This window comes from Cucurbita pepo, chromosome LG11, assembly GCF_002806865.2.
Source record: "Cucurbita pepo subsp. pepo cultivar mu-cu-16 chromosome LG11, ASM280686v2, whole genome shotgun sequence".
Taxonomy (NCBI): Eukaryota; Viridiplantae; Streptophyta; class Magnoliopsida; order Cucurbitales; family Cucurbitaceae; genus Cucurbita; species Cucurbita pepo.
The window spans coordinates 2,878,805-2,896,856 of NC_036648.1; the positions used below are offsets into that span (position 1 = coordinate 2,878,805).

The window sequence follows — 18,052 nt, forward strand, 5'->3', positions numbered from 1 at the left end:
ACTTATACAAAATGGTAAAAAAGTAGACATTAATTTAAAAAAATATAAAACCAAAATAAACGACAAAGTTTAATTATGTTATTTGTATAATAATAATAACAATAATAATAATAATGATAATAATAATTGTTATTATAATTAAAAAGAAAACGTTACTTTATATGAAGGGGGTCAGGATTGCAACCAAACAATTAAGTTAATAGAGCATGTATTAGTCAACTCTTAAAAGCATTGCGTTAAATCACGAACAAGTCAAGCAGCTGAGTTGTCCAAATTTTAATTAAATTCAATTAATCCAAACCTAACCATCTCAAATCCAAATCCAAATTAAATTAATTTATATCCAACAAACCAATACTACAATTTAATTTACTTAAAAGGACATTATACCCATCCATGGAAATTATAATTTGATTAAGAAAATCAAAATAAATTAGATTTTCAAAATATAATAATCCCGACTTTTGAATTAACGATTTTAGTTATCAAAATTTAAAACTGAACTTTGACTAAATATAATAATTACATTAGTGTCGAAACAGACTGTCGTTTTAATCAAGTCAACTATATATATATATTAAAAAACTATAGTATAAAAGAAAGTAATTTTTTAAAGAAAAGATAAAAATTATAATTTGGGTCGTTCAAATTTGGGAGGCCCATAAGACAAAAGTCCATTGGGCTTGGGGTGAATCTATTCAGTCTTGTAAAATGAATTATATTAAAATTAATAATTACATATATTATTCGCGAAATATTATTTTAAAATAATATTAACAAAAGAAATTTTTTAAAATTAATAAACTTTTATATTTTTATATGCATTTCTATTAAAAAAAAGAAAATAGATTATACAATGTTTTAGTAATATAATGGTAAAAATGTAAAGAACCCAATATATTTAATATATTAAAAGAGAAAAAGTATGGATAATATATAGATATGTAGATTCCTTATCCAAAATCACGCGTGCTTGAGGGTTAATTATGACTTTTATGACTTATCCAAAATCACGCGTGTTTAAGGAATGTTTTGTTCCTTCTTCAACCCTCCAACCGACGTGGGATTAATGAGGTCAACTGTTGTGGAAGCTAAACAACAAGGTCGAGAATCTGTGATCAAGCAAAGGTGAGTAGTAAGCCTAAGAGCCGTGTCCAAACTCCAAAGACTTTTTGGTTCTTGAGAATGGTCGCCACCTCTCGTGAGATCCCACATCGGTTGACGAGGGAAACGAAGCGTTCCTTATAAAGGTGTGAAATCCTCTTCTTAGCAACGCGTTTTAAAATCGTGAAGCTAATGATGATACACAGACACCAAACAGTGTGCCAACGACGTTAGATTCCTATTTCTTACTACAACATTTGCAGAATCCAACAAGACTGGCGGACCCATGTTTTCTCTCTCACCAATTATTTTCTCTCATTAATTATTATTTTTATTTATTCATCGTAAATCGTAAATCAATAATACTTCAGCTTACATAATTAAAAAAATATGTAACAATTTGCACACGGCTCTATCGTTCAAAATCTTATTAAAACGACGTGGGTTGACTTTTATTATACGACGATTTAGTTTTTTATAATTTAATATTTAAGTAGTTTATCATTATATATACTAGTCAACTTGAATATAGCTCAATTGGTTAAAATATCAAAAGGTCGGAGATTCGCATTAAAATTTTACAGGTGATAACTTTCAATTCTTTTAAACCGTTCTTAGTCAGTCTATCCTCATAATCGCTCACGATCGAATGTGATATCAGTTCATTCAGATACACCTTTTTTACTCGGTTATCTAAATCCCGAAAAGAAAATAAATGATTATTATTATTATTATTATTATTATTATGGAAAAACTTCCAACTCCTAACTTCCTAACCTCCATACATTTGTGAGTGATGGTTCATGAACCAACAATATCATTAAGCTAATCACCAACCATAATTATTAAACAAATTACTAATTAATTTAAAAATTAATATTATGTCGGACTCATTAAAGAATCAGTTGGAGTGGTTAGCCCATGTCCGTTGAAACTAAACTTCTCTTTTGACTCGTTTAAGTTCGTTCTTAAATGTCGAACTGAGCTGAAGCAAAATTTCAATCTTATTCCGTTCATGTTTTTTTAAATAACAACATGTGCAGATAGAAAAAGTCATTAACTATCACATCGAACAATTTCATTGCGACGAATTATATTTTTACAAAATAATTGAAATAAAAGATGGTTGTTTGTTTACGAGAGAGCTCATCGATCCAAACGCTTAATCCATAGACATAGAAGGAGTATATGGGTGAAATATATGATGAAAAAGCTTGAAACTTTCAATCCGTCCCCCACAAGAAGAGACCATCCCACATGGGTATGTTTTGGCGCTTGTAAATAACATGACAAGCTAAGCTACAACATCGTTGTCTTCGAGAATATGATTGGGTTAACATAAACTGCTTCAATCAAGTCGAGGTTTTTTAGAAGGTCCCGAGCGTTGGAGACAGGTTTTCGTTGGATTGATAGAGGAAAGTAGACGTTCGATAAAACTGGGAGTTAATTTGTTATATGTTTTTGTATAGGAAGAAGAGACAAAAGAGAAAAAGGGGAAGGGTTGTGTCGTTGTTTGGTATTAGTTGAAAAAGTAATAGAGAGGTTTGAGGATTAATTAAGGGTACGAAGTTATGGAAGCATCTCTTTTTTTTTTTTTGTTTGGTTTTCCAATTTTCAAACATTTCAAACCACAATGTCTTTTTAAATTGTCTAATGTCTCTTCTTCAATATGATTTCTCTCTCTCTCTCTCTCTAAAAATTGTGTTTTTTTTAATTAATTTCGTCACTAATTAATAGCTCAAGCTCACCACTAGCATATATTGTCTTCTTTAGACGGTTACAAATGATATCAAAGTCAGACACTGGATGGTGAGTCGATGAGGAAGCTGGACCACCAAGGATGGTAGATTGTGATTCTTTAGACGGTTACAAATGATATCATAGCCAGAGTCAGGGGAGTATGCCAACGAGGTAGCTAGACTCCCAAGGAGGGTGGATTGTAATTCAATAGACGGTTACAAATAATATCAGAGTCAGACACCGAGTAGTGTGCCAACAAGGAAGCTAGACCCCTAAGGAGAGTGGATTGGGATTCTTTAGACGGTTACAAATATTATCAAAGCCAGACATTGGATGGTGTGCCAACATAGAAGCTAGACCCCTAAGGGGAGTGGATTGTGATTCTTTAGACGGTTACAAATGATATCAGAGCCAGACATCGGGCGGTATGCCAACTAGGAAGCCAGACTCCTAAGAAGGGTGGATTATGATTCTTTAGACGGTTACAAATGATATCAGAGTCAGACATCAGGTATTGTGCTAACGAAAAAGCTACACCCAGAAGAGGGTGAATTGTGAGATCTCACAATCTCACATCAGTTAGAGAGAAAAACGAAACATTACTTATCAGAGTATTGAAATTTCTGTGTAGTAGACACGTTTTAAAACCCTAAAGAAAAATCCAAAAAAAAAAAAGTCGAAAGAGACAATAGTGTCAGACTGAACGGTAATTGACAATTTATTAAAATATTGATAACAATTTTATAAGAAATAGAAATAAAAAATAAAAAATAAAAAATAAAAAAAAATAAAATTGCATGGCAAAAGATGTCATTACTTGGGTCATAAACTTGATTCATTGTATTCTCTATTTTATTTTATTTATATATTTATTAAAAAAAGGATATTTATTTAGTAAAATAAATAAATAAATAAAAATCTAATAAAAGTTTTGCTTCAAATCTGAGTGGCCACAAAGAAGGCTACAATTGTCTTCATTGCAAAGCAAAGTCACAGTTCCCTCCCTTATCACACATTCATTGTACAAACATTATTAAATAATTATTAAATAATCCAAATTCTTCTTATACCCTCACTCGACCTACACATTTATAGAGCTGCTTTAACATCAGTCTCGGTCGGTGGTTCAAAGTAACAGCCCAACTCACTCTTAGCCGATATTATTTCTCTCCAATTAATATAGGATCTCACGGTCTACTCTTCTTGGGTTCAGTGTCTTCGCTAGTACACTGTCTCTTGTCGGGCTCTAATAGTTCATTTAATTATAAATAATTTATTTTATTTTAAAAAATTAAGAACGTGGAAATTAAAGGGTAAAAGTGTAAAAGAATTTTTATTTATATAATTTATTATTTTTTTTTTTTGTTGTTTTCTTCTTAATTTTTTTTGGAGTTAAAGAAAAGATGGGGACTAATAATGGGAGCATCTTAACAACCAACCAGAAGTAGTGAAGGCCCTTTCATATATATATATATATATATATTTTCATTAAAATTTAAATATTATTTAAAATTCAAACCAACTCTTTCTCTCTCTATCTCTAGACATGTTTTTTTAATGTTATCTTCCATGTGAATGATACGACACATTTTATGTCGTTTTTTAACCAACTCTTCTCCTCCACCACTATTTGCTTTCTCTCTCTCTAACCAACCTTATACCATTTTTTTTCCATTTATTATATAAAAATTGACGTGACAATTGATGCGAAATTTAAACTCGAGAAGTAATTTTATTAATTTTTAAAAAATTTAATTTTAATAAAAAAAATGAAATTTTTCGGAGTCGAAAGTTTAGAGATATTTTCTATAATTTTTAACGACTAAATTACAATATAATGGGATTTAAGGAGGGTTAAAGATTAATGACGTAATCTTCAATATTTTAATTATTTGGAAATTCATAGGAAGAAAAGAGCATAAGAAGCCCACATTTAATTATTTAATTATTTCATTAATAATTTATTTGTTCGATAATATGATATGGTAATATAAAATAGTCCAAGATGGGTTGTCAAAAAATACAGGGAAAGCCACATGGGTTATAATTGAATACAGGCGATTACACAAATCCAGAGCGATTTGGTGCTTTGAAATTGATGGGAATCTTATTAATTTCAAATTTAATCCAATTTTTATAAATATAATTAAATAATTAAATAATTAAAAAGTTGAAAGAAACTCTTGTGGGCTTACTTCCATATGGGATGTTGAATTAAATTAAGGTCATGTGCTATGTCATTGCTATTTCCTTCGTCAAACACCCTCAAATCACTCCTTATCATTCTTAAACCCCACCGGTCTCTTTGCGCCCTAGCTACCATGCTCGTTGACATTTGAGTATATGAATGAACCGAGACCACATCTAAGTGAGAACAATCTAGCTACGATACTTGATGACACTGAGTGCATGAATGAACTGATACCACATTCGAGTGAGAATAATCTAGCTACCATGCTTGATGATACTGAGTGTATGAATGAACTGATACCACATCTGAGTGAGAAAAATCTAGCTACCATGCTTGATGACATTGGGTGCATGAATGAACTGATACCACATCCGAGTGAGAATAATCTAGCTGCTATGCTTGATGACACTGAGTGCATGAATGAACTGATATCACATCTGATTGAGAATAATCTAGCTATCATGCTTGATGACACTGAGTGCATGAATGAACTGACACCACATCCGAGTGAGAATAATCTAGCTACCATGCTTGATGACACTGAGTGCATGAATGAACTGATAACAAATCCGAGTGAGAACAATCTAGCTATCATGCTTGGTGACATTGAGTGCATGAATGAACTGATACCACAACCGAGTGAGAAAAATCTAGCTACCATGCTTGATGACACTGAGTGCATCAATGAACTGAGATCACATCCGAATGAGAATAGTCAATAGGATAAGATGTAGTAGATTCGTGTATAAGCAAAAAGTAATATGTAATATGATCATGTCGTAGAAGAATGTTGGGACACACGGGTACTATGAGAGTTTGATTCTTAATCGGAAAGGCACCAACCTAATTTCTCTATTAGGAAAATGAAAGAGATTGATTATGATTTTTGGAGGATCTGGTCAACGAGTTTGACCAGAAGTAGACATGTGTGGTGCCACGTGGAGATAAAAAATAAGTTAGATGGTAATGACATGGGCATCCCACATGGAATGCTATTGTCCACGTTGGCTAATAAAAGGGGGCCCACCATTCTCCCAATTAAATAAAATTAAATTAAAGAAAATCCAGTGCATTAAAAGATTTAAACACCTCGGTACTTGGAACAAAAGGTTGACAAGGCAAGGCAAGACCAATTCATTTTTGATACGTTGACTTTGACAAATATATTTTCAAACCTCTATATATAAAAAAAGAAATCAATAATATATATAATTTTGAAAAAGAAAATAAAATAAAAAAACATTTGAAGAAAAAGGGAAGGGACCAAACATTGTAAAAGGGAAAACTTGTGGCGGTGAATAAGAGACGTTTGGTTCGAGTCTGCCAATAATTACTTTGAAATCATTACCGAACATTATAATTCCATATGTTAAAGCAATCAACAAAACTATGCAAAAACGATCATGGGTTAATAAATATTGTCTACTTTGATCCGTTATGTATCGATGTTAGCGTTACGGTTTTAAACGTGTATAGTAGGGAGAAGTTTCCACATACTTATAAAGAACGTTTTGTTCTCTTCTTCAACCGCTGTAGAACCTCACAATTCACCCATTTGAGAGACGTTTGTTTTTACACCCTTATAAGGAATGTTTTGTTGCTCTCTTCTCATGGATAAAAAAACGAGTTAAAGCTCTGATGATCACCTGACAACCAAATGTAATAGAATGAAACAGTTCTTCATAAGCGTTCGGGTGTGTCGCAAGATAGCTCGAAGATTTACGAAAGAAGCAACTTACCTAAAAGTGTCTTTTTTGTTGAGGGAGTGAGTTGACATTTGAAAGAGGGGTGGAGAGAGGAAGTAAATTAGGGAAATGGACACGTCAGAAAATAAATAAATAAAATTCTTAAAAAAGTGAAATATTTGGCGTAATTTTCAACCTTTTGAAATCTTGCGTAGGTGGGGGGAGTATAGTATAGTCTAGTATAGGGCACACACAGCAATTCCGTAGGACTAAAGGCCTAGACTGTCGTGATTTTATCCCCTTTTTCCACCACCGTAGGATCGTCATAACTCAATCAATCTCATCTAATCATACGGCTACTATCACCCTCATCATCATATACTCTTTTCTACCTTAGCATACATTATTATACTTTATATAAACCTAAATTAACTACAAAATTAAATAAAATACTATATTCGTTTATAAATAATTATATTTTTTCCAAAATTAAAATATAACTCAGATATGTAATAAAAGAAATAAATTATTATTTTTTTATAAGATTTTATTTTAACGAGATATATATATATATATGTGTGTGTATATTAATAAAAATTGATTAAGGGTGGAGTAAATTATTATATATTAAAGTTAAAAAAGGGTTAAAATTTATAGAATTGGGTGAAAAACATGAGCTCACAAAGAGCATGGAGAATAAGAGGGCTTGTCCGATCCGGAGTTAACGTTGAGGGTCGGTCGTTGACCGTTCTTCACTTTCCTTTTTCTTAAAGGAAAAAAAGGAGAAATAAAAGGTTAATTTGGTAATTTCATACCCGAAATTCACCTTTTCCAATGAATATTTATTATATATATACATATCCCCATAGATGCAAGGGCCTAAGGTGAGGGAGGGAGACGAGGTGCCTGTATTTCTCTGAGAAAAACAGAGATCTTTTTGGGCCTATTGGTAACCAGAAACGACCCAACATTCAAACCTAATAAATACCCATTCCAAACGCCAATCAACAAGAACAAACCCATTAACCTTTTCCCTTTCTTCTTCTTCTTCTTCTTCCTCTGATCTGATCCTCATGCCATGCTCTGTTTTTCTCTCTGTTTTTCAGATCTATCCTTTGTTCCTTCGTTAAAATAACTCCATTTTCATCGACCCTTTTCTTTTCTTTCTCTTCCCCCAAATGGGTACTGGTTGGAGGAAGGCCTTCTGTACTACTGTTTCTCGAGATTCAGATTCTAATTCGGAGAAACAGAGGAGCTCCGGCACTGCTAATCCCAGTCCTAGAAGCTGTGTCCGATTGGGTTTCTTTAGCAACCCTTCTACTCCTCGGCTGCAGTCTAATCAGACACTGACTAGCCCTGGCCTTCGCTGTCGGACAACCCATGACGCTGTTGAGAAGTCCACCACGCTCCAATGCAAGACGTCCTCTTCCTCTGCTTCTACTCCCAAATCTGCTAAATCCCAACGAGGGATTTTGGGTTCAAATCCGTCTTCTCCTCGTTCTCCTCTTAAACTCTCGCTTTTCAAGAACAGTTTCAAGTTTAGAGTAAGATTTCTGGGGTTTTGTCTTTTTTTTTTTTTTTTTTAGGGAATTTACGAATTTGACTTATGGGGTTTTTTGTTCTGTTCTGTTCTGTTTTCTTGAAACAGAGTAGCTGTGGAATCTGTTTGAGTAGCGTGAAGACGGGACATGGGACGGCGATTTACACGGCGGAGTGTGGCCATGCGTTTCATTTTCCTTGTATAGCCGCTCATGTCAGAAACCACGCCTCTCTTGTTTGTCCAGTCTGCAACACCACATGGAAAGACGTTCCTCTGCTCGCCGCCCATAAAAATCTGGGCCCACTGACCCAACATGATTCTAAACCCAAGATTCAGGATAAACCCATGATTGAATCTTCCCCCACAGCCTTTAAATCCAAGCCATTGGAATTCAGGTCTTACGATGACGACGAGCCTCTTTTGTCCCCCACCGCCGGCGGCCGGATTATACCCATCCCTGAAGCCGATGAGAACCAAGACGATGTTGAGGAATTTCAAGGCTTCTTTGTTAACCCAAAGCCGCCTTCGAGTTCCGTCAAATCTTCAAATCAGAGGACCAATGTTCAGGTCCGACTCCTCCCTGAAACGGCGCTGATTTCATCCGGACATACCCACGAGACTTACGCGGTGGCTCTGAAAGTAAAAGCGCCACCACCGCATCCGGCCAGAAACAGAGCCAACGCGAATTTATTAGACCCATCCCGCCGTGCGCCGATCGATTTGGTGACGGTGCTAGACGTAAGTGGAAGTATGACGGGGCCCAAATTGATGATGCTAAAACGAGCCATGCGATTGGTCATTTCGTCGTTGGGCTCGTCGGACCGACTTGCCGTCGTCGCTTTCTCCGCCACTCCCAAGAGGGTGTTGCCGTTGAGGAGAATGTCGGCTCAAGGCCAACGTGCGGCTCTGCACGTGATCGACGCGCTGGTCTGCAGCCAAGGATCCAGCGTGGGGGAGGCTTTGAGAAAGGCCACAAAAGTACTCGAGGACCGGCGAGAGAAAAACCCGGTTGCCAGTATCATGCTTCTATCCGACGGCCAAGACGAGCGGATCCATTCTAATCAACGGCATTTGAGAAAGCACGAGTCATCCACCCGGTTCGCCCATATAGAAATCCCGGTTCACGCATCCGGGTTTGGAAAGAGCGGCGGATACTGTCAAGAACCGGCGGAGGACGCCTTCGCAAAATGCGTGAGCGGGTTATTAAGCGTGGTGGTTCAAGACCTCCGTATTCAGCTGGGTTTCCAGACCGGCTCCTCTCCCGTCGTGATCTCCGCCATATATTCCTGTACAGGACGGCCTACGGTCTGCAGCTTGGGTTCGGTCCGGCTCGGCGATTTATACGCCGAGGAGGAAAGGGAATTACTCGTGGAATTGAAGATTCCGACATCGGCGGCTGGGACCCACCACGTGATGACTATGCAGTGTCTCTACAAGGACCCATCCACACAAGAAGTAGTGTATAGCCGAGAACAAGACATCCTCATCGCACGACCAATAGCCGTCGGATCATCCGCTCCGAAGATCGAACGGCTGAGAAACACATTCATAACAACTCGCGCTGTTGCAGAATCCAGGAGATTAATCGAATACGAAGATCATACAAGCGCGCATCATTTACTGGCGTCGGCGCGTGCATTACTAATCCATTCAGGATCAACCAGTGCTGACGTGTCCGTGCGTGAGCTGGAAGTAGAGCTGGCAGAGCTCCAATGGCGAAGGCAGCAACAATTCGAATTACATCAGCAGCAGCAGCATATAATGACGACAACGCCAGTTAGGAGAGGTGGCGGCGATAAGGAAGGTCCGACGATGGTGGATGAAAACGGAGAGCCGTTGACGCCGACGTCGGCGTGGAGGGCGGCGGAGAAGCTGGCGAGAGTGGCGATTATGAAAAAATCGCTGAGAAGTAGAGTCGGCGATTTGCACGGATTCGAAAACGCCAGGTTCTAGAAGCTGGGGAGGAATGATTTTGCAAAAGGGTAAAAAAAAGTACAGTAGAGAGAAGGATTTGTAGGGGCAAAATGGGGTTTTCACATGATCATGAATTCCATGCTTACACTCAGCTTTGTGTAGGTTTCATGTAGAGAAAGATGGGCCTTTTTGTTTTTCTTTTTTTTCAACCAAAAGTTTCACCTTTTCTTCTTTTTTATTATATATATACTACTAATGATTCAATGATGGGGCGTTGCTAAAAATGATATCAACTTGAGATTGGTGGGATGAGATCCTACGTCGGTTGGAGAGATGAACGAAACATCTTTTATAAGGATGTAAAAACTTCATCCTAATATACACGTTTTAAAACTTTGTGAGAAGACCCTTAAAGGGAAAAACTCCGAACAGGACAATATCTGTTGTAACGGTGGGCTTGAGCTATTACAAATGGTATTAGAGCTAATTACTAGGTGGTGTGCCAGCGAGGATGCTAGACCTCAAATGTGGGTGTAAGTAGGGTGCGAGGGAGGACGCTAGACTCCAAAAGAAGGTGTAACTGGTGTGCCAGCGAGAACACTAGATTTTGAAGGTGGGTGTATTGTGAGAAACCACAAAGTCATTTCTCATGAGGCTAGCTGTGAGCTTGGGCTGTTACGGCTTGATTGTGGACATGTTTTCTAACACTAGTTAGTAAGATGAAAAACACCCATTTAATTCAATACGTCTTTGATATTGTAATAACTCATGTTTTGAGAGACTCGAGTTATCCACAGTCACTACAGATGTGATGTATGTTGAAAATAGACAATAATTTATAACTTTTAAAACATGTTTGCGAAATTTAGGTTTGACATAGTAAAAAAAAAAATTGGTGACATGAACATGTTTTAGCAATCATTGACATGTTTTTTTTTTTTTTTTTAACGTTGCCATTGTAATATTAATTTAGGTAATTATCCATTAAATACTTGTCTAGAAACTATATTATTAATTAATTATATATTTTTAATATCTGTGTTTTTTTTTAATTGATGTCGGCTAATTTTAAATATCTTTTGCTTTATTTTAATATATATATAATTTCGTTATTAGAAGGGGAAAAATAGTTATTAGAATTCAATAATTATGAAAACATATTATTCTCAATACATGTGGGACAATAAATGCAATTATATACCAATTTTCATTTTTAAAATATATTTTGAATAATTTTTTATATTTTATTAATAAATTATGGCACGTAATCTTAGATCCGTGGATCTCATCAAATGATCACGAGGTGAGTCCTTTACTCGGTATTTACACATCAATTACTTGTATTGATTTGAAGCTATAACTGCTTCATTTAGATACCTAATTAAGAGTGAGTTGAGCCGGGATAATAATCGTGTTACTTAATTGTGATATTGTTCCCTTGATTTGTACGTTTCCTTGACCGTACTATATTTTCGGAATAGTGGGAGAGAAGTAAGGGAAAGCCTTGACCTAGTTAGTACTCAACTCGGTAGGCCACATCTTTTTTTAATGGTTGGCCTTACTCCTCGACTTGGGCCGATTGAGTAAGGCCATTCTCGTTACCTCATGGGTGACTTGATTGGGCTTCAACTTGTCTAGGCTGCTTGTGTAACAACTCAAGCTCACTGCTATCAGATATTGTCCGCTTTTGAACGTATCATCGTCAACCTCACAATTTTAAAACACGTCTACTATGGAGAGAGTCTAGCCTTACTCCAACCAGTGTCTCACACCATCCAGTGACAGGCTCTCTCATACCATTTGTAACCGTCTAAGCCCACTGTTAGCAAATATTGTTTGTTTTGGTCCATTACGTATCGCTATCAGCTAGACAGTGCTGACCCTGATACCATTTGAAATGGTCCAAGCCCATTGCCAGAAAATATTATCCGCTTTAGCCCGTATTGTCGTTAGCCTTGCGGTTTTAAAACGCGTCTACTAGGGAGAAGTTTCCACACCCATTTGTATCGCATTTGTATCGTCATCAGCCTTACGATTTTAAAACGCGTCTTGTAGGGAAAAGTTTTCACACCTAAGGAAAACTCCATGCCCCTCTCTAGCCAAGGTGGGATCTTACAATCCACCTCCCTTGAGGCCCAACGATCTCCCTCCGATGTCTAGCTCTAATACCATTAATAACCGCCCAAACCCACCACTAGCAAATATTATCTGCTTGTTCCGTTACGTATCACCAACGTATCTGTTAGAGAGAGATTTCTACACTCTCATACAAATGCTTCATTCTCCTCTCCAACCGAGGTGAGATCTCACAGTTCGGCTATAGCTAGTTTGCGCCCCACGAAAAAAAAAAATCCCATCTCCATTATATTAAACACTCTAATTAGAACATGATTATACCCATTTTTGGTACAAATCAGTGTACAGAAACGTGGTTAAAATAAGATAATAGTAAAATATAACAGAACTTTTGCACAAGAAAAGCTTCAGCTTCACATGAGCATTGAAACTCTAAAACAGTTTTAAATTCACTAAATTACACTGATCTTGATCTGTCCATGTGATACTTCTTTTACACAAATGGCACTGAAACCATAGCAATCCCAATACCATTCAGACTAAATTAATATCCATACTGATTCAAGAGATATCACAGAATGACAGAAGAATCAAGGATTATCTCTATATATTGAAGAAAATCAGTATCTTAATTACAAAACTTAACAACATTTCAGATACAGAAGTGAATAATAATGCACAAGGAACAAGCCAACACAACAGAGGTATTAATCGAGAGTACTTACGAATTCGAATTCGAGATCACGACGAACCGAGCCGACTGAGGAGTTTTCCCCTTATTTTCGACGCTGAAACTAAATGAGAGTTTCATATTACTTCTGGTTTTGTTCCACTTTAGCTCTGATCTTCTGTTCCAACACTGCTATCTCTGTCTCGAGGCTAAACATTCTATTTAACGCGTGCATGTTCTCTAACGTCTCGCTTAATGTCCTGCTGTCGCTACCGTCGCATCTCAAATGCTGCATTGGACCATGAAGCAGCTTGTTAACTATACCACGACTAAGATCGTCCACGGCTCGTCGAGTTTTCTTTGGGATGTCATCACCCATCTTTGAAAGACATTTTTCGAGTTCAGCCATTCTGATTCTTTCTGCATATGCTCTCAGTTTCTTGATTGTTGGAACAGTCTCTAATGAATCCCTCCATGCTTCAAATTGTTTGGATTCTTCAGTGATAATTGATTGTGCTTCCATAGCTTTTCGAAGCCTATCCTCCTTATTTGCAGCGACTACCTCCTTAAGGTTGTCGACATTGTAAACTCGTACATTTTCTAGATCATTGATGCATGCTCCGACGTTTCGAGGAACGGAGATATCGAGGAAAAGCCTTAAGCCCCCAACATCATGCCCAACAGGGGGGAGATTCTTAACCTCCTCCTTTGTAAACAAAAGGCTTTCAGAAGCTGTGCTGGTGAATATCACGTCTGCTTCAGCTGCACAACTAAGCATTTCGGTGAGCGGCTTGTAGATGATCTCGACATCCTTGATTTCCTCACGGATGGCTGTGACTCGCTCTTCCGATCGATTCACCACGACCATCTTTGTGCAGCCTTTAGCTACCAAATGTTTAATAACAAGCTTTCCCATCTTACCAGCTCCAATCACCAGCATTCTTGCAGTGGCATGTGAGGGTTCAGGGAGCTTCATTAAGGCCAATTCTACAGCAGCTGAACTCACAGAAACAGCTCCAGCAGCAATATTAGTCTCCGTCCTAACCCGCTTACCCACCGTGATCGCGTGCTTGAAAAGGCCACTAATGTTCCTTCCAAATCCTGCAACACCCTGCCCAACCTTGACAACTTGTTTAACCTGAGCAAGGATTTGGCCTTCTCCTAGGACAAGGGAGTCAAGGCCAGCTGAAACTTCGAAAATATGTTGCGTGGCATCGTTGTTATACAACAAGAACCGGTGCTGGCAAATTTCCGAAACCGGGATTCCACTTGTCTGAAAACAACCAGCAATTCATACAATTTCATTCTAACACATAACATCAAAATTGAAAACATATTCTTTCAGATGATACAATCCTTTTCTAAACTTTCAATAAACAACTATCTAGCATTGAAATTTTGACACAAAGAAGACTCATCCAGATATTCATAATCTCTAAGCAGATGGCTACTAAGATTTGAATCTATGACACATTTGGAAACATAAAAACTGTGGAGATGCTTGAAAAGAAGAGAAAACAAAAGCATACGAGCATGTTCTAACATGAACAAGGAGTTTTGAACGATTATGAATGTTAATATCAATGAAAACAACGACAGGACAGTTCATTTTCAGCTCCCAAAACTTAAAAGAAAACGAAGAGACAAGAAGGAACCTTAGACATCCATTCAGTCACTTCTTTCACTCCACGATGCTGAGATAGAGCAACAACATATATCTCCATTCTGTTGCAGGTACTAAGAACAGCTGCTTCTTCTATGTGGTTTAAGCCACAGAGCTCTCCAATGGCGCGAGGCCACTCTGCCTCAGGAATAGCCAGTTTTTCTCGCATTTCAACAGGTGTTGTATGAATACTAAGCCCAATCACAACAATGCTGCTTCGTTCCTTTGTATATCCTAATTTCCATACAGAGCAAACCCAAAACTTCAATGAACTCTTCCAATCATATAGCATTTTCTAAAATTCTCAATCAGACACCCAAAAGCTAATCATGCAAGTTAAACATTGATGAATTGGGAATGTCGAAATTAGGATTCTATAGCCGATTCAAGCAATAAAGTAGAAAAAAAGGGGAAATACATACTGTCAGCAGCAGAGGTTTTGAGCTGTTCAAGCGCAGAGAGATTGGAAGATTTCGCCCGATCAATTTCATCATTCTGAACCAAAACATCCGATGAAGCAACCTCGCACCTCAAAGACGAAAACCCACTTCTCTGAAATGGGATTCTCTTGCTCCGAATGGATTTGCAGAAAAGGGGAAGGTGAGAAGAAGAGGAAGTCGCCGCCGATTTCAACAAAAGGGCTTCCAATTTAGCACCGGAAAAACTGGTTGAAACAGCCATGGAATGGAAGCCCTAAACCCAGTACGGCAAAGCGGAAAGAGAGGAGAGGAGTAGAAACCAAAAATGGTGGAGGTCGTCAAATGGGAAGAAGAAGAAGAAGAAGAAGAAGAAGTGGTGGAAGGTGGTTTGTGCAAGAAAGTTAGAGTTGGTGGGTAGAAAAACAAAAATTGGGAACTGGGAATTGGGAAATTTGGATCAAATCAGAGAGAGAAAAAGAAAGGATTTGAAATTGAGATTGGGAAATTGAAGGATTTGCGATATCTCTGCGCTGTGATTGGCGGGTTGAACACACGCCTTTATCCACACTCATTTGCAGCCTCTATCTTCTCCCCCTCGGTATCACCCTCTTCATTTTTTAGGGTTTTCTTTAAAAATAAAATTATTATAATTAATATTCCCAATTTATTACTTAGTCCAACGTGTACACCGTTCTTAACCCGGGTGTGTTGTATCTAGCTGCATGTCTATTCCAACCCACAATCGGTGGTAACGAGTCTCAAAACACTACAATTGTGATACTCAATCGAAACCCCTTTATTTTAATGGCAAATTTTGGAATTATCGTCCCTTTCAATTTTTGTTGGATTCATAATACAAAAATATCATATTCCTCAACCCCGTCTAGGTGGCCGAAGGTTATACACACAACCGTTGGTATCTAATAATAAATAAATTTTATTAATCATTCTATAAAAAAAAAAATTAAAATATATTCTCGTGGTTTCCTTTCTTACATAAAAATTATTATTATTTAATAAATTTTTTACGAAAATTAAATTTAAACGAAGTGATTAAAATAATATTTATGAATATGAATATTTGATTTTGTAGTAAAGATAAGATATCAAAGAGATGGGGAGCTTCCATATATGTGATAGGGATTGAATCATAGGATTTCATGGTCTGTGTTTGCCACAAGTTTCTCACAAACTCCTACGTGGACAACAATGTGACACTCACCTTTCACCTCAATTATTATATATTTATTTATATTACCAAATTTCTCGTATTAAAAAAATTACTTATTTTCTGCATAATTTGTCACGCTCGGAACAGAGACTGAATATACACAATAATTACAACCGAAGAGATTTAGATGCTTTTCTTAAGCCTAAAGTAGGGAACATTTAAACATAGACACATGTACATAATAAAGAACATTATGATTATTGATGAACGTTTAAGATTTCCTTAAAAAGAAAAACTTTGGCTTAAAAAATCCTCATTTGGGTTCTTAATTTAGCAAAAATTGAGGTGGATTCCAAGTCATAGTTGTTGTTGCCCGATCCCATTTTCTTATTTCATGACGTTCACGTTTCTAAAACATGTCGTGTTTTTTTTTTTTTAATGTTTTTTAAATTTTTGTAGAAATTTTGGAAACTACCATGTATACTTCAAAAGTATTACCATTGAAAAAATAAATTATATGAAACAATAAAAATTTAATAACTATCCTTTTTTGAAAAAATAAAGTTTTTTTGTTTGTGTAATTAGATTCCATGAATCCAACTCGGTTGATAAACAAATCTCTCGTTCTAGAAGACCTTATCCCAATTCTTTCCCGAACAATGTCTTAATATCATACAGAAATTGGGAAGAAAAGTGGAAACTAGTATCTTAAAAGGAGAATGGTTCAAGTGGAAGAAGCTGAGTTTGCTGATATGGTATAATCAACGATAGCTTCAAAAATGGCAACAGTGGTATCGTATAGTTGATTGAGGCTGGTTTTCGAGAATAATTCTGCCTTCGAGATTGTGTTTCTTTTTCATAAAAAATAAGGAAACCAGAGGACGATAGACGATGTGTCTTATCTGAAGGGAATATGCTTTTGTCGAAAGCGGTGGGTAGGATTATCGAGTTCTCTCCTCATTTCGCCCGTTGGTCCATTAGGTAGGATAGTTATTTTCGAGCTTGGCTTGCCCTTTCTACCTACCCTTGTTAGCCAAAGGCAAGATTGCATGGTATGCCATCTAAGATGGTGGTGGGCTTTGCAAAAAGAACTGGGCCAATTCAAAATCGTGGGCTGGGCTGGGCCCAAAACCCAAATGAAAACTAAACTGGGCCTTTACCATGGGTCTTTTTTTTTTGAATTTGAACCAAATTCGAATTTCAAAACAATACTCCAAATATTGAATATTAATTATATTTTTTATTTTTATTTTTTTTAAATAAAAAAGAAAACAAAAATTTTGGAATTCCAATTTTTTTAAATTCTTTTCTTAAGAATGAATTTTGATTGCTTATGAAGCACAAATTTGTAATTTTGCATCAAATAAAAATATAAATACGTAATGACAATTGAAGGAATTTAAAAAAAAAAAAAAAATATATATATATATATATATATATATTATATATATATATATAACTCGCCTAACCCAATAAAAAATTTGTAGACTTTTCAAGAAAAGAATAATTTAATTTAATTTAATTTAATTTTGTTGTTGGGGCCCAATTTTTCCAATTCCACCAATGAAAGTGACAGAAACCTACAGGCCCAAACCCAATAAAAATCTTTTTATTTATTATTTTCTAAATATATTTTATATAAAAAAAAAACTATTTATTTTAAAAATGAATTAAATAATAATTTATAAATGAATTAAATAATAATTTATATATGTGGGTATATATATATATATATAATTGACATTTAAGTGGTATTATTATATTTTCTTTTTTGTGTAAAAAAAATTAATGAATAGAACAATTTTGGGTAAAATGGGAGGAAATTGGTCAAAACCTAATGGATTGGTATGAATATGACAATGGATGGAAGCATGCTTCC

General features: G+C 36.2%; 2 protein-coding genes across 2 annotated transcripts; one reads left to right on the top strand and one right to left on the bottom strand.

The window, feature by feature from the left end:
• Positions 1-7,598: 7,598 nt before the first annotated feature.
• On the top strand, positions 7,599-10,401 carry LOC111805015. Its single transcript, XM_023689872.1, has 2 exons — positions 7,599-8,264; positions 8,369-10,401. Exons 1-2 carry the CDS (start codon positions 7,899-7,901, stop codon positions 10,211-10,213), a joined length of 2,211 nt encoding a protein of 736 aa, XP_023545640.1. The 5' UTR covers positions 7,599-7,898; the 3' UTR covers positions 10,214-10,401.
• Positions 10,402-12,829: 2,428 nt separating this feature from the next.
• LOC111804915 (glutamyl-tRNA reductase 1, chloroplastic) lies at positions 12,830-15,605 on the bottom strand. Its single transcript, XM_023689745.1, has 3 exons — positions 15,006-15,605; positions 14,576-14,817; positions 12,830-14,193 (listed from the first exon to the last, which is right to left on the bottom strand). Exons 1-3 carry the CDS (start codon positions 15,262-15,264, stop codon positions 13,063-13,065), a joined length of 1,632 nt encoding a protein of 543 aa, XP_023545513.1. The 5' UTR covers positions 15,265-15,605; the 3' UTR covers positions 12,830-13,062.
• Between the last annotated feature and the right edge of the window lie 2,447 nt (positions 15,606-18,052).

Excerpts from the sequence above, each read along its gene's own strand:
- LOC111804915 (XM_023689745.1), bottom strand. The coding sequence starts at position 15,264 with ATGGCTGTTTCAACCAGTTTTTCCGGTGCTAAATTGGAAGCCCTTTTG. Across the intron at positions 14,818-15,005 it reads CAAAACCTCTGCTGCTGACA|GATATACAAAGGAACGAAGC; the intron begins GTATGTATTTCC and ends TATGGAAATTAG. Across the intron at positions 14,194-14,575 it reads TGACTGAATGGATGTCTAAG|ACAAGTGGAATCCCGGTTTC; the intron begins GTTCCTTCTTGT and ends GGTTGTTTTCAG.
- LOC111805015 (XM_023689872.1), top strand. The coding sequence starts at position 7,899 with ATGGGTACTGGTTGGAGGAAGGCCTTCTGTACTACTGTTTCTCGAGAT. Across the intron at positions 8,265-8,368 it reads AGAACAGTTTCAAGTTTAGA|AGTAGCTGTGGAATCTGTTT; the intron begins GTAAGATTTCTG and ends TTCTTGAAACAG.